This window comes from Phoenix dactylifera, unplaced genomic scaffold, assembly GCF_009389715.1.
Source record: "Phoenix dactylifera cultivar Barhee BC4 unplaced genomic scaffold, palm_55x_up_171113_PBpolish2nd_filt_p 000207F, whole genome shotgun sequence".
Classification (NCBI taxonomy): Eukaryota; Viridiplantae; Streptophyta; class Magnoliopsida; order Arecales; family Arecaceae; genus Phoenix; species Phoenix dactylifera.
Window position 1 is genome coordinate 855712 of NW_024067723.1, and position 14617 is coordinate 870328.

Genomic DNA, 14617 nt, shown 5'->3' on the forward strand with positions numbered 1-14617 from the left:
TCGAGTTTTGTTTTAGGGCCTCTTTGTATGCCAGGCAACTTTCACCTGAAAATTGTAACTCGAGAATAATTGGGATCCGGTGTCAATTCACGCATGGGGATGAAAACACGAGGTGATTCGACTCGACGTGCGGCGTTCGTGCAGAGAAATGGGGTCCTAGCCCTCATCTGAAGTCAAGTAGGATTGAAATGATTTAGCGCTGGCCGGGATTTTTCTGCTGAAAGCTTGAAACCAGTTTTGGGTCTAGCCTAGCCCAATTGCTAATTAGATTTTTCGCTGGGATACAGGTGATCGTACTCTCGTTCCTACGAGGGGACTTGGATACTAGCTGCTGTAAACCTAATGAGGGCAACAGTGCTTTGAAAATTGGTAGCAACTACCTCTAGCAATTATAGAAGGATAAAGAGAAGAGACTGTGAAGATAAAAAAGTATAATCTATCATCTAGACTATTTATGAAAGGCTGCAGAATTCGGTGCATCCAATAATTCGTCTGCCTTGATTTCGGCACTTCTAGTCCCGAAGTATAATGGGCTATACAAAGATAACAAACATGTTCATCAGTCTGAACTTCATCCGTATGCATGTTCGTCGCAAAGAACAAACTGGAATGTGATACAACGTAAATGCTAGGGGCAATCTTCTGAACAAAAATCAACAATGTATTATCCTTTCTTTTGGTTTGCCACCTGAACAGATGGAGAGAACAATATTGACCTTTTTTTTGGTAATAAGATCTTCCTTTCTCAATACTGTGTTGCCCTTGATATGTTGCCTTTTGTGCATAAATTCTCCTCTGTTGTTGGTAACGCCCTCTTTTTGCAAAGTGGAGATTCATAAAAAGTCCTACAATCACATTCACACAGACCACACTTCTCTGAGGAGTTTGTACCTTGCATTGGCTTGTTTACTTTCTTTCTGGGTTCCATCTCTGAGAATTGGGGACACCGGAGGAGTTTTGTCAATGATGGATGCGAGCGGGGAATCTAAATGATATAGTTCCTCATCACTGGTGTATCCCTTCCTCTGGACCATTGATGCCTTCCGGTCCAACTCGGCTTTCCCACTTGCATCACCCACCTTCTCTGCTACATCAGCTGGTGAAGGGGGTGAATAGACAACAGGAGCAGCAGCGCGTGGGAAGCTGCTGGCCAGGTCCTTGTCAGATAGCCGACGTTCCAGAAGGCTCTGCAAGAGACATTGATGGCGATCGTGAAGCATTTAAACTAAAGACTTCCTTCCACTTAGGTTGAAAATTTAGCAGTGCCTTGAGGATGACATGGAGAGTAGAATATATATATAAAAGGCTGAGCTCCAACAAGGTGACAAATTTGTTGCCATCATAATGATGAGTGTGCTGTTTTCATTAATCCGTTTGTCTAGATTTTGTTTAGAGGAGATAAAGAAGCTATGTGATAAGACAGGATTTGTTAATGAACGCCTTTGCTGCGAAATCACCTCTTCACATGCAAGTTTTTTGTCTAAAAAGGCACAGGCAGAAAGTAGGATAAAGTAACTACAACCAAGCAAGAAGGGATTGAATCATGCTAATAACTAAAATGTACCTGCTGGAGCAGATACATATGACAGACTTTGGAAAGAGTTACCGATGGATTCAAGAGTTGAATTTGGACATGCAAGAATGAATACCACATCAAGCATATTGTGGTTTGAGCAAGCCCACAAAGAATGGATAAATTTCTCCGATTCCTTCAAGCAGTCTGCAGACAAGCAAATATGGTGTATGGCCACCAAAAAGAATCAAAAGCACTCGGTAATTTTAGGCAAACTAAAGTAATGGCCAGTACAAAATGGGGAATAAAAAATTTGCAGTGGAAAGCAGATGAAATAGGTCAAATGCTTCTGCATATATTATGCTTCATCATATTTACAGCTATGGTCCTTGCAAATGACATGAGACGGTTCAGAAGGATGCAGATAAATATACACTCATAGCAAGATCAGATTCAAGGAATCAACTGATATGGTTTTTCTTTTCTTTTTTCACAAGTATTGCAGAAGAAGTTATCACAATGCGAGGTTTCAGATATATAAGAACCATATAGACTGGACAAGAAACTGGAGAATTCACAATTTTTTTGTTCTCAGCAAGTAGGTTTCCTGAGAGAACTGAGTTCTAATATGCATTTCCATGGGTGGTCCACTTCTTAGTGAGCGTACTTAACAAAAACAAAAGTAGAATTGATGTAAAGTAATGAGATAGAAAGTAAAATCAATCAGATCATAATCGCATCACATTGATAAGATAAAGTCATTAGCTGGAAGAGGAAATTTGGTGCTCAGAAACCATACCTCAGAATTCAGCTCCTCCAGGACAATACCTGGGACAGGATCTGGACAGAATTCATCGGGTGTGAAGTTGCAGAGTATCCGTGTAATTAAGGGTAGATCAATTGAAGGACAGACCTTTAATAAACAACAAAAATCAAAAAATGCTATTGGAAAGGTGAAACATCAAAATTCATTTACATTAAAAAGCTAACCTCTTTTCTGACGACCCTTTCAAGAAGCATGTCCTTGGGGAGCATTAAAAGGTCACTCAACTCATTAAGTAGACAAAAAGATTTTGATCCAGGAGTCCCTTCCCTTCTGTCATCATCCTCACCTGCAACCTGACCATCCTTGATGGAATCATCAGCATCTATACCAAAAAGATCTGTCAACCATCTGGACCAATTTCCAATCTGCAGAGGAGCATTTCATCTAGTCATACATCTTTAAACTGTCCATTCATGACAACAGGAAAAGGATATACATCAAATTTACTCTGAGCCCTGAGATTCATATGAAGACATTTGTAGACATATATCTGCAAGCTGCAGTTTACCTACTTAAATTTATGTGCGACGTTCAGAAAAGGATCAAAAAATTGAAGTGGTGTCTAAATAAGCTGATTCAACATGGAAAATAAAACATAAACATGTCAAAGTATAATATGGGAGTGTTTAAAGAAACGTGGTTAGACTCCATATATGATATTTCATGGGAATAATGTTGGCAGATATTTTGACTAAAATGAGCACTAACTGAACAGAAAGAAGCATGGTTGCTATAGTGGTTTGTTTTGGAAACTAGTCAATTGAGGGGGTCCAAAATTATTTTTGTCTGGGATGCAAGAATTCAGAGGAAATATCATCAAGCCATGGTAATTATTTGAGTCAAGGAATGTCATGAAATATGTTACACGGACACCTTGCTTCATGATCATGGAAGATTGAACTCAGACGGATCAAGAGTGCATGAAGAACCAGAAACTGGAAAACCATTGTAGGCAGTAGCAAAGTGCACCCCAGTCAAAGTTAAGGCCATAAGAAATTATTGTCCGCATAAAGATGATTGAAAAGTGCAAAAGTTAAAGAGCACAAGAAACTCTGGGTAGAGTAATAAGCAGTTACCATGCACTGATTAATTCCTACGAGGATTTTCTTTTTACCAAGTTAGAGATGATTAGGTGGAAATTAGGGTTAGGATCCCCTATATATGCCGAAAAGCAAGCAGCTCATCCAACTGGCTCGCTTAGCATAATTTCTACAGATATATTTGAGGCCGTATTTCTAGCAGTACCACTGGATACAAATTCATAGGGAGATGGCTCTAAGGCCCGTTACAAGAATGTGAAATTAACTTCTGACTTACATCAAGATAAAAAAAAAAAAAGTTCTCACCAATGCTGGGATATTGAACAAGGAAAATGCATCACGAAAACATTTCCCCCCTTAACTTCAAATCTAATATTCCATTTCTAAGCAATAGCATCAAACAAACATGATCCTACTTGATAAAGCAAGGAGCAGAGCAATGATTCCTCATGAATGCATAGAAGGTATATGATTAAGATGCATACAGAATTTTTGAGTTGTGCACCAGATCCAAAACTCAAATCCCCAGCTGGAATTGGGAGAACTTTTGGATCAATAATTGGATCTGATACAGGATCTGTTGGTATTTCGTTGGCTGATTCACGCAGAATGGCATTAAACATGGCAACATCTAATCTGGATACACATTGTTCCATCACCTAATCAGAATGAAAGAAGCTACAATTAACCTTCCAAATGAAACATGACTGATGAAATGAAGAGGATAAGGTTCCTGCATCTGGTCAATTCCTACCATTCTCGCCAATACGGGTAAACAGCCACACTCATGTCCCCCAGCACGAACTGGGCAGAGTCTGGTAAAGGCATCATGAAAAGCACTTTTCCACAGGTTAACTGAAAAACTGCCTTGCTGTTGATCACCCAGAGCAGGACCCAACAATCTTCCATATCCTTTAGTTGTGTACATCTCTTCAACTGGAGATTGCATGTGCGGAGTCAATGTCTGGAGACATGATAAAAGATTTTTGGTAAGGCAAGGTTGACAACAAGTCTCGGACCTCGATCCAAATGGACTGGAAATTTCAAATGATGTTAAAAAAGAAAATCTCTTATGAGCAACAATTAAATACATTAGGTTGTCCATTTATAACACAATTAAATAGACGATTGCAAAATTACTGCAATGTCATCAAAAATTAGGTAAGCTTCACTTCAATGCAAAACATGCAAATAACAGAATACAGAGCACAAGCCACATTAAGATAGCACATTAATGTATAAGCATGCATGTGATGTGTGCTCAATTTTGATTAATAAAAGAAGCAGCAAGATGACCACCAATCTCTGTATCTTGTACTACAACTGGGCATCGATCTTTCCCTTTGGATTCCAGTTCTCCAAAGACTAGATGTTCATGCAACTGGAGTTTTTTGAAGGCAAGGTGAAAAGCAGAAGCAACCACGAATGTCTTCAACAGACCCCAACATTACCACATTACGTTGAATATCCTCCATAGAATTTTGCTACATGCTTGAAAACTAGACATGAAGATCATTCTTACATTTCCTAACGAGGAAATAACTGGTTAGGTAGATTCTTCTTCTTTTGAGTTAAATCAAGGTAAATAAACTACCATATGAGGCCAACCAAAACAAACTTGAAGGTTTGAATCATGGTATGCTGAACCGGCCCGTATCGGCCGATTCAGCATGTAACAAACCGGTCCGGTATCGTGGTGGAAAATGGTTTCGGCATCTATGGGGCCGGAACCGAGTGGTACGAACAGCGTACCGATGCAAACTGCTAGAGGCCGGAACCGAGCGGTACGAAGAGCGTATCGGTGTAAATTGGAGCGGTTCGCACCGGTACAAGTTCGGTACTACCTTGTACCGGTGCGAACAAGACCGGTTCGCACCGGTACGCCTTCAGTTTGCCACAACACCGGTACCAGGCTTGTAGCAGTGCGAACCGGACCGATTCGCACCGGTACGCCTTTAGTTTGCCACAGCGCCGCGGCCCTTTAAAAGAATGTAATTGAATGTATCTTGATTTAAAGATATTTTATGTTGTTCAGTTTATAATTTGTATCATTTGGAATTGGAGTAATAACATGCATCATCTAGCTTAAACCCTAAACATAGAAACATCAAAAAATATGAAAAAACATCAAGAAAACAACAAAAAAACATCAAATTAAACTCAAATTCATAGAAAAAATATTCAAAAGAGAAAGAACTTCCAAAACAAAAAAACGTGTGGTAGCCAAACTAGTGGTATTGGTTCAGTACCGGTTCGGTACAACCCAAATTGGTACCGAACCGGTCCGGTAGACCACCAGTACGCCTACCGGTATCGGTTCGGCAGACATTGGTTTGAATATTATGTAGTACAACACAACCAATAGTTGAAGCAACTTAGGAGGCTTGCTTGAAGCAAATTGTTTATATTGTTTGATCTTCTTGCCCGATAGCCTCCACAAACACCCAATACAATCCTCCATAAACCACACTTCAATCATCCAAGAATCCTTCCACACCCTCGATATTCTACTCATACATGGTATTCAATGAACTCGAACCTTAGTGATATCTCCTACCTCATTCATTTAATATGATTTCCATCTACTACTCTTCAAACAAGCAAAATATTGCATTAACTAACATCAAGAAGTCTATTTTCAACAAAAACTCATAGACTTTTCCCCTAAAACCCCAGTTTATGACATATAGCCTTAAAATTCCAACCCACTTGATGATTAAGTTTCTAAAGAAACTACTTTACATCAAAATCCAAGTTTCCATATATCTGTAACATCCTAAAATTTGATGCCCGATAAATAATCCACCCAACTGCAGTAAGTTCCATACTGACACCTTATAATCAGAACACTGGGCTGTCAGTCCATTACCTAAAATCAAGTATGCTCGAGTCTATTAAAATTCCAAGATATTAGTTACCTGTCACAGGTAAAAACATGACTACATACATAAATCTAGAAAGGGTAATGTCCACAGTGATCTCAAGACTCCTCCTGATGAAAACCCAGTACCCTTACTCTTTGCCATACCTAGGACACATTTCACAATTTTGGAAGGTTTACCATAGACATGTTTATAAGCGCCATTCATCCGGCAGAGAAACCATTCTGTTGGATATGTTTTCCAATAAGAGTGGCAAATGAGTTCCTCTGCTGCTACATCTCATAACAATAGGATGTAATCACCATATCTCTTTGTTATTTACTTGCAGACAGGTAATTTCAACCTTCAAAATGGAAAATAAGACTGTTGGATTCTTTCTCTGGATGGAATTGTATGAGAAAATTGCTCCGGCTAACAAAGACCTTGACAATGAAAGTTTCCTCATATAGGTCTAACCAATCATTTGGTATTAATTGACTACCCCTTTTTCTCTTGTCTCTGTGTACAATTGAACATAGTTTGAGAACCACTTGCCTCGTATAATTTGAATGTAAGTCCTGCTTGTAATAAGAGTTAGAAATTTCAGGTAATTACTTTTTAGTTTTTCCTCCAATATTTTTTTCTATCCCACCTCTATTCATGATTTGTAATCACAAACCCTCTATCAGCAGGATAAAAAAGTGAATTCTCTCTGAGGAATTAGAATTAGGTAAAATAAAAAAAAGAGCATCTGGCCATAATCTTCTCTGTATTTGATTTCCAGTTTCTAAACTTGTTAAACCCTACGAGATCACCCAACATCAAATAGCATATTTCGCAACTTAGTGCACAAATCATGCACCCAGCAGCTAATGCTACAAATGCTCCACGGAATATGATAATGCAACAAAAAGAATTAGATGTAATATGCAATTTTACCTGCCACCATACTGATTCGACAATTCGGGAGAAGATCCAAGATTCGATCTTTTCCAGTGCAGCTGTAAATGTACTAGTCTCTTGCCAGTCATCAATTTGCTGCATTAAGCCAAAACTTTTTCCTTGTTTGTTTCCAGCAATGATCTTCCATTTTAGTGGGGTCGATTTCCCTTCATCTTTCTTTGCAACACCGTTTGAGTCAAAAGCCCTCATGGTTGGATTTACGTAGGACGCAATGCCAAACGTTTGAGATATTATCTCTCTCAGTACAACTGTGTTTGATAGCCAGAAAGTCAACCTTAATAAAAGCAAATGACTGTTAGCCTAGGAATACGAAAAATATATTAATATTCTTAGATTTAAAAGTAATAGCTTATTTACCTTGGAACATCATTACCGCATGATTTGGCAATCAATACAAGGCCCGACACTGTGTTTTTTGCAACAGTGGCCCTCTTGTCCTGAGACAAATGCTTGCAAGCATGAATATATAGTCTTGAAAGACGACGGGCAGGTGTGTGGACCTTATGAGCTGAACTTCCATGCTCTGGTACCATGGAATAGAGAGAAATCTCAAGAGCAGCTACTTCTCTGAGCTCCTCCTCGAGTTTCTCAATCCTCTGTTCCATCTCCTCAATTTTTTGATATGTACTAGCTCTGTCATCATCTAGATTATTCTCTTCCATATCAACTGTTTCTTCATCTGTTCCAACACTCTGATCGCCATTTGGAGCCTCATCCAAGACATCTATCTCTTTAACCTCTTCAATGGTCTTATCATCAGTTTCTTCAGATAAATCTGACGAAGGCCTTGAAGGAACCTTCACATTCTCTGGTTTCTTATTATTGATGTTTTTAGTTGTTGAAGCAGCTCCATTTGGTTTTTGAGATTTCCTTGGATTATTATTTAATGTTTTAAATTGCAGTTTGTTGGATTCTGGACGATTGGTACTGCCTCTTGATGTACAGGGACGATTTTCTGCTGATTCCTTTTTCATGAGCTTTTTGGGAACCCTTGAAACTCTTTTTACTTTGTTATCTTCATTACTCTGAGCCTCCCCTTGAGATGAAAGAGAATCTCTTGCAGGATCATAATCTGGTTCTCCTTCCTTGTCCTGTTTGACTTCTTTTTCCACGTCACTCAAATGATCATCTCTTTCATGTCCATTTTCTTTGGTACCCATTTGAGAAGATCTTGAATCAATTAGAACCTCTTCAGACCTGTGCACACCAATGGCATGATCTCTAACCATATCTTTATATAGTTAAGAGATACAGAACCTGCATTCAAAATACTTACCGTGGTGCTTGGAATATGAACTTGTGTCCAAGGCTTTGAGCATAAATTTTCAATGCAAAGCCTGAAATTGTTATCTTACTATCAACTGAGTGTCAGGAGACTTCTTAAGCTTCACACCGTCCAACTTGCAAGAAATCAAAGGAACATTAAGTTGCCTAATAAAGGCATTTCATGCTTGTGTACTATGAGTTGCTTCTCGTGCACCTTCAAGACGATACCTCTGCAGATAAGGGCAGTTAGCTATGGAATTCAAATTTCATAAGAGACAAAAGCAAAAGATGATATGGAAAAGCTGTTATAATACTAATAATCTGTAACCATGAAATCGCATCATATGATTCATTAAATAGAAAGAATGAAACAATACAAGCACCAAAAGGTCATAAAAGATGAACTTGCAAAATATAATAGTTTACAACATCTAAAGAAGGGAATATAAACCTTTAATCCCTAAGTAACTATGTGAAGGATTTCAAACTTCAACACGCCTAGATGTTTATAGTTATCCAATCAGTACAATTAACATCAAATCTGCAATATAAACAAGCTGCTTAGATACCTTGCAGTGACATGTAAAATTAAAAATGAGTTCCCAAAAACCAAAGATGAAAACCTATAAACATGTAAAACTAAGCAGATCTCCCTCCCTCCCTCTCTCTCTCTCTCTGTCTGGTTGGGGGTGGGGGATCCGTGATCAAAAATAGATTTGGTTCTTTGTTGGAATACTAAACATGATTAGAAATAACATATAAGATTTGATATAATACACATAAGGGAAAGTAGATGAACAAAAATGAATGCTCAGAGATGACGTCCTTGAAAGAACTGCAGGAATTTATGTTTCACCAACACTTTCCCACGAATGTGAAACTATAAGGCACTTCACAATTACAGAATGGTCCATAAACTCTAATTCTGAACCCTAAAAATGACAACCAGGTTGGTTCCCCTAAAATTACTGGATAAATTGCAGTTGAGATAAAAATAACATATATATCAACGTCAAATCATCAATAGAACCAACAATTGAGTTATCAATAATTGATCGCAAAAATCAGTTGAAATGATTTCTCAGATAGTTAGCTGAGCATAAAGTGCAATGCAAATGCGACTCTTTGATTTCCTCAAAAAGCTAGTGAATGGGAGGACATAACACAACGAGAACAGAAAATAATGATTCTTTTTATTTAAAGCAACTGCATTATGCCATTTTGGCATTTTATATATATCAGGAAAAACTTCAGAACAAAGCTTAAAGTGATGAACTAAATTTGTTGATAAATATGGACATCGTATACAGACCAAATCTGCTGTACTAGAACAAACTTCTGGACTAGATAGTGCATCGGGCAATGTTTCAACTCATTATTACAAGTTCAATACTGGACACGGAAAAAAAACCTATGGAGAATTAGGACCAACATCAATTATTTCTATCTGTACTGCAAATGAAGGAATCCATATAGCTCCCCCCTTCCCTCTCTCTTTTATGATACATATTAGGTTTGAGCAAACAATCCTCTAGTCAACCTATTTAACTTTTCTCAACCATGTACGAGAAAACCACAGCTACCCACTAGACTAGTCAGAATTTTATCGAATTCTGTATCTAATTTTATTGATTTTTTTTAAGCAAAGTAGCACTCTATGGACTAAAAAGTTGATCGAGAGATTCTAGCCAGATGAGATTAACATCTTAATTCATGTCACTTCTTTAAAGCTAGTATTCGAAGTATCATCCTAGGGTAGCAAATTTAACCTGGCTTCTTGCAATATCTAAACAGCAAAGAATAAGGTCAGGTTATCAAAACTTGAATAATGAAATGAGTAAACCCTGAGACATAATGTGCAAGCTCTAAAGATTTCTTTATATCTACAATATATGGAATATCACGAAAATAAGCTGGACTTTGTTAATGTATAGAATTTTGGTGAGTAAGAATCTAACATATATTTGGAGGGAAATTCCATGAAGTAGATGGAAATAGTATCAACAGAGTCTTATGCAACAATTTTAATGACCTTTGGTTGGTTGCAAAATAAATTTCCCAACAACAGGAAACAAATTTCATCCTCATTTATAGGATAAGCTATATGATTCCAACATTCACCTTCAACAAATAAGAGAAAACTGAATTTCTTAAAGGTACACAAACACCCATTTTAGCAATATCTAACCTTATAACCACAAAGATTCAAGCAGGCAGAAGCCTTGGGAAAATACAAAAAACTTAGGAGTTTTAGTAACTATGCAGATTGAAGATTTTATCCAGTCCGATGTTCGAACAAGATTGAAATAAAGAACAGTATCTAGTTACATTCACTCAGTCACTCCACTGAGACATTTTGAAAAGAACTATTTGGAATTAAGGCTTAGTTAACTTGAGTTAACCAATAAGTAGAAGTCAAAAGCAGCCAAAGTTAACTATGCAGATTAAAAGGGAACATGCATTCTATAGCAGTTCGGGAACACTTGCAACGATTAAAGTTAAATTTTTAGCCAGTTCAGATCTCCTACAGGTCAGTAATTCGTGGGTCCAAAAAGGTAATCTCAGCGAATAGGTAATGCAATATTTTGTTTCATCCTCATAGCATCAACAAAATCAAGAAACATAGTTTTACTTATCCGAGTCCCACTTTAGTAACTCAAAATAGCCAGCAGTAATGACTCTGGACTTGCTATAGATAACAAAAAGGAACTCCCCAACCCCCCTTGGACTTTGGCTTCCAATCTGAAGCCAAATCTATGAGGTGAACAAAAGAAAAGGAGTAAAAAAGCGTCATGATCGGTTCTATCAAGTTGCATTGGAACCAAAGAAATCAAAATCCAAACTGCCAAAAGAAACAGAAATTGGGATGAGATCCAGAAGATTAAAGAATCGGAGCCGCATGAACGAACAAAAATTCAGGCCCTCGAACTCAAGAAACTATGGGATTTTTCAAAGGCAACCCAAGAATCCGGATGCAAGTCCACAGACCTCCTAAATCTACGCGAATACCAATAGTAGAAACAAGAACCGAACCAAGATTCACAAAATCTAGCAAGAAATAGCTCAAATCCAATTCGAACGCAAAATCTTTCAAGCCTCCTCAATAGGACAACTGATATCCGCAAAAAAAAAGAGAATATCGAAATGAAAACGATTCAAAAAATGCTCCACGGAAGCGCCATGACAAGCTTTCCGGATCTTCCAATAGGACGATCTTCAAGAGCTTAAACAGGTGAAAAAACAAACAAAAGTAGGATTTCTCCGAGAATCAAGAAAAGGAGGAGTAACAGCCAAAATATAGACGACAGAAAGCTTGGGAAAAGAGAGCAAAAGATACGCACCGGACGGAGCTTTTTCCTCTCCTCACTTTCTCCCCTTCTTAGCTTCTTCCACCGCCGAAGCTTCAAACGAAAACCTCCGCCCCGCCAGTTCAATCACCCAATGCCGCAGGGGGAACCGCCCACGGACTTCGCACACTTCTTTATACCAGATTCGATCGCAGGGTTGAGATCCGAACTCCCCAGCTCTCTCTCTCTCTCTTTCTTTCTCTCTCTCTCTTGTTTTGCGTCCTTCGAAGCTTACAGCGTTGCGCACGCAGACATTATGAGAGGAAGAATGCGGGAGTCGTTTTAGGGAGAAGCAGGTCCGGACACCAGCGGTAACCTTTCAGAGCCAGGAGGTTAAAAATAAAAATAAAGAGCGCATATTATAAAATAGTTCTTGAATTACCTATCAATCTCTCAACTGGCGCAAAGCAATCACGTTCGCAAAGAAGTAGACAAGTAGCTGTCGGTCATGGTGGTTCCAGTCTCACGTATCATCGGATGATCGGAGGATGTTTTGTTTCTTACCGGGGGTGATCTGGCTATTAGTAGAGCGAACGGTTGCGATAGCCGGTTGTAGGTAACCGGGCAGGATGTCGGTGGGTGGAAAGCGACCGGTAGTTGCCGGTAACTCGGAACACTGGATGGGCTTCCAACAAAGTTCCCTCCGATGTTTGATAAAATCACGGGAATGCCACGGCCACGTTGTTTTCGGGGTCGCGCTGGTCGTGGGCTGGAACATGGGTCCACGACAGCTCTGCGGTCGTTACGGCCAGGGTCCAAAACGAGGCCCACGTGTAACTTATTCTTGGATGGTCCATATAGATCCATCGATCCCAGCCGTTGGCCGATAGGAGGGGCATCATATCGTACGGTGGAGAAGTTTCCAACGCCTCTAGACTATGAAGGGGAAAAGGTGCCGGCCACTTGATACTTTTGATGGAGACGTCCGTACGTGGTGAAACACTAAATCAGTGTTCCATTATAATATCTTCGTTTTTAAAATGAATTTTGGAAGAATGTTTTGGGCGAGGGGTCGGGCTGCCACGTGGCAATCTGTCTAGTGACGTGGGTGGACCAAAGTGGTAGGTCCAAATTTGGCCCCCAGGCCATGCATCATGTGGAAGAGAACAGCTTAGGCATGATTAATCGTGCATAGTGCGGACCGTGTCAAAATGCCGATTCCTAATTGCCATGTTAGATTAGTATATAAAGAAGTAAATGGATGGACGATATGCAGCTGTACTTGTTTATCACAACAATTCCACATGTATTTCCCACAAGATTTGTCCATCTAACGACGTGTACTTGTTTTAGTGCAAAAGTCTATTACTGCTCGTGCGTGCGTGTATATTTAATCTTATATCCACCATACACTAGACAGATGTTGGATACTTGTATAACACAAAAAAATCCAAATAACACCGTCTAACTAGCTTTTTTAGAAAAGATCTTGGATTGTATCAAATGGTAACATGGTGAACTTGACCAATGCCCTATATACACTAGAGGCCCGTTTGGTTCGCAGGAAGCATTTTTCTTCTTAAAAATATGATTCATAGAAAGAAAATTCCTAGGAAGAGAATACCTGTAAATGTACTTTTGGCATGTTGGGTTAAACATGGAAAAGTGACAGATTTTTAGAATACTTATGTTTGGTCGACCATCCACTTTCTTAGGAAAGTTATGTGTAATTCCTATTATACCCTTAATAAAAATTAGGTTTTTAAAGTCTCTTTAATGCTGAAGGGTCTTTTTGGAAAAAAATAAAGATAGCGTGATTTCCACCTCATGGGAAAGTAACTTTCCTATGTTTCTCATGGGAAAGATTTTTCCATGAAATATGGGAATACAACTTTTCCATATCTCTCCTTTAAAAACTCCAACTAAACAAAAGGCATCTCATTACTTTTCCGTTGACCACACTTTTCCCCCTTCTTTTCCCACGGATCAAACGAGCCCTAGGAGACATTACAGCATAAGCTTATTAGGACTGACCATTGGCCAATTGTGATGCTTGAAATTATATTTGAATAGAGTTGAACCTTTAGTCTAGCGAGGATGCTAGGGTTTAAATGGAGAGAGTATATTAGAATCTGTACGGGTGTGTGTTTAGTCCCACATCAGCTATGCACTGAGTAAATCTTAAGTATCATATAGGATAAAGAAATTTAAATAATACCTTCCGATTAGTTTTTTTGGAAGAGATTTTGGGCTGTGATAATTTATATATATCATACTGAAGTAAATGCATCATGTTTACCAAAAAAAAGAAAAGAAAGAAAGCAAATGTGCCCTAGTACCTAAGTTTTCCTGCATTCATGTTTTGGTGCTACATTTATGCCAATTGACAACCAACACACTGCAACTTAATAGGGGCATGCGTCAGTTTCAAGAGTATGCATCAGGGTCCATATCTTTTTTCAGCATTTTAATGGCGCGTTTGTTTGGGTTGGTTGCTCCAATTGGATTATTGGCTGGTACATATGGTGTTACCTTCCAAAACACCAAATCACAGCAACTGAAAGATAATAATATAACGATAATATAAGGATAAGAGAACCGAAAATTAAATTCAAGGTCCGATCTAACGAACAGGCAATATTAGTGGATGCTGATAATTGAGGTGGTGACACTTAGTTGTGTGCTTTCGGTACTATTTGACTTTATAGCAAAACGCAAAGCACCATAATGCGAAAGTTTTGGTACAGAGACTTTTTGGTACCCTATTGTACTGGCCATTTTATTTAGCAATGAAACTCTCACACCATGATGAAGCATCAAAGCTAATTGCAATCTAAAATTTAATTTGTTAAAGGTATCTG

General features: G+C 38.6%; 1 protein-coding gene across 2 annotated transcripts; it reads right to left on the reverse strand.

Annotated features, from left to right (window-relative positions):
• Nucleotides 1-457: 457 nt before the first annotated feature.
• LOC103717740 lies at nt 458-12116 on the reverse strand. 2 transcript variants are annotated; one of them, XM_008806234.4, is made up of 9 exons: nt 11811-12114; nt 8480-8699; nt 7561-8400; nt 7180-7477; nt 4134-4343; nt 3865-4038; nt 2504-2704; nt 2313-2426; nt 458-1187 (listed from the first exon to the last, which is right to left on the reverse strand). In XM_008806234.4, exons 3-9 carry the CDS (start codon nt 8361-8363, stop codon nt 858-860), a joined length of 2130 nt encoding a protein of 709 aa, XP_008804456.1. In that variant the 5' UTR covers nt 8364-8400; nt 8480-8699; nt 11811-12114; the 3' UTR covers nt 458-857. The 2 variants fall into 2 exon arrangements, with proteins under 2 accessions (XP_008804456.1, XP_038973301.1); XM_039117373.1 differs by lacking the exon at nt 3865-4038 and having other exon boundaries at nt 11811-12116.
• Nucleotides 12117-14617: the final 2501 nt, after the last annotated feature.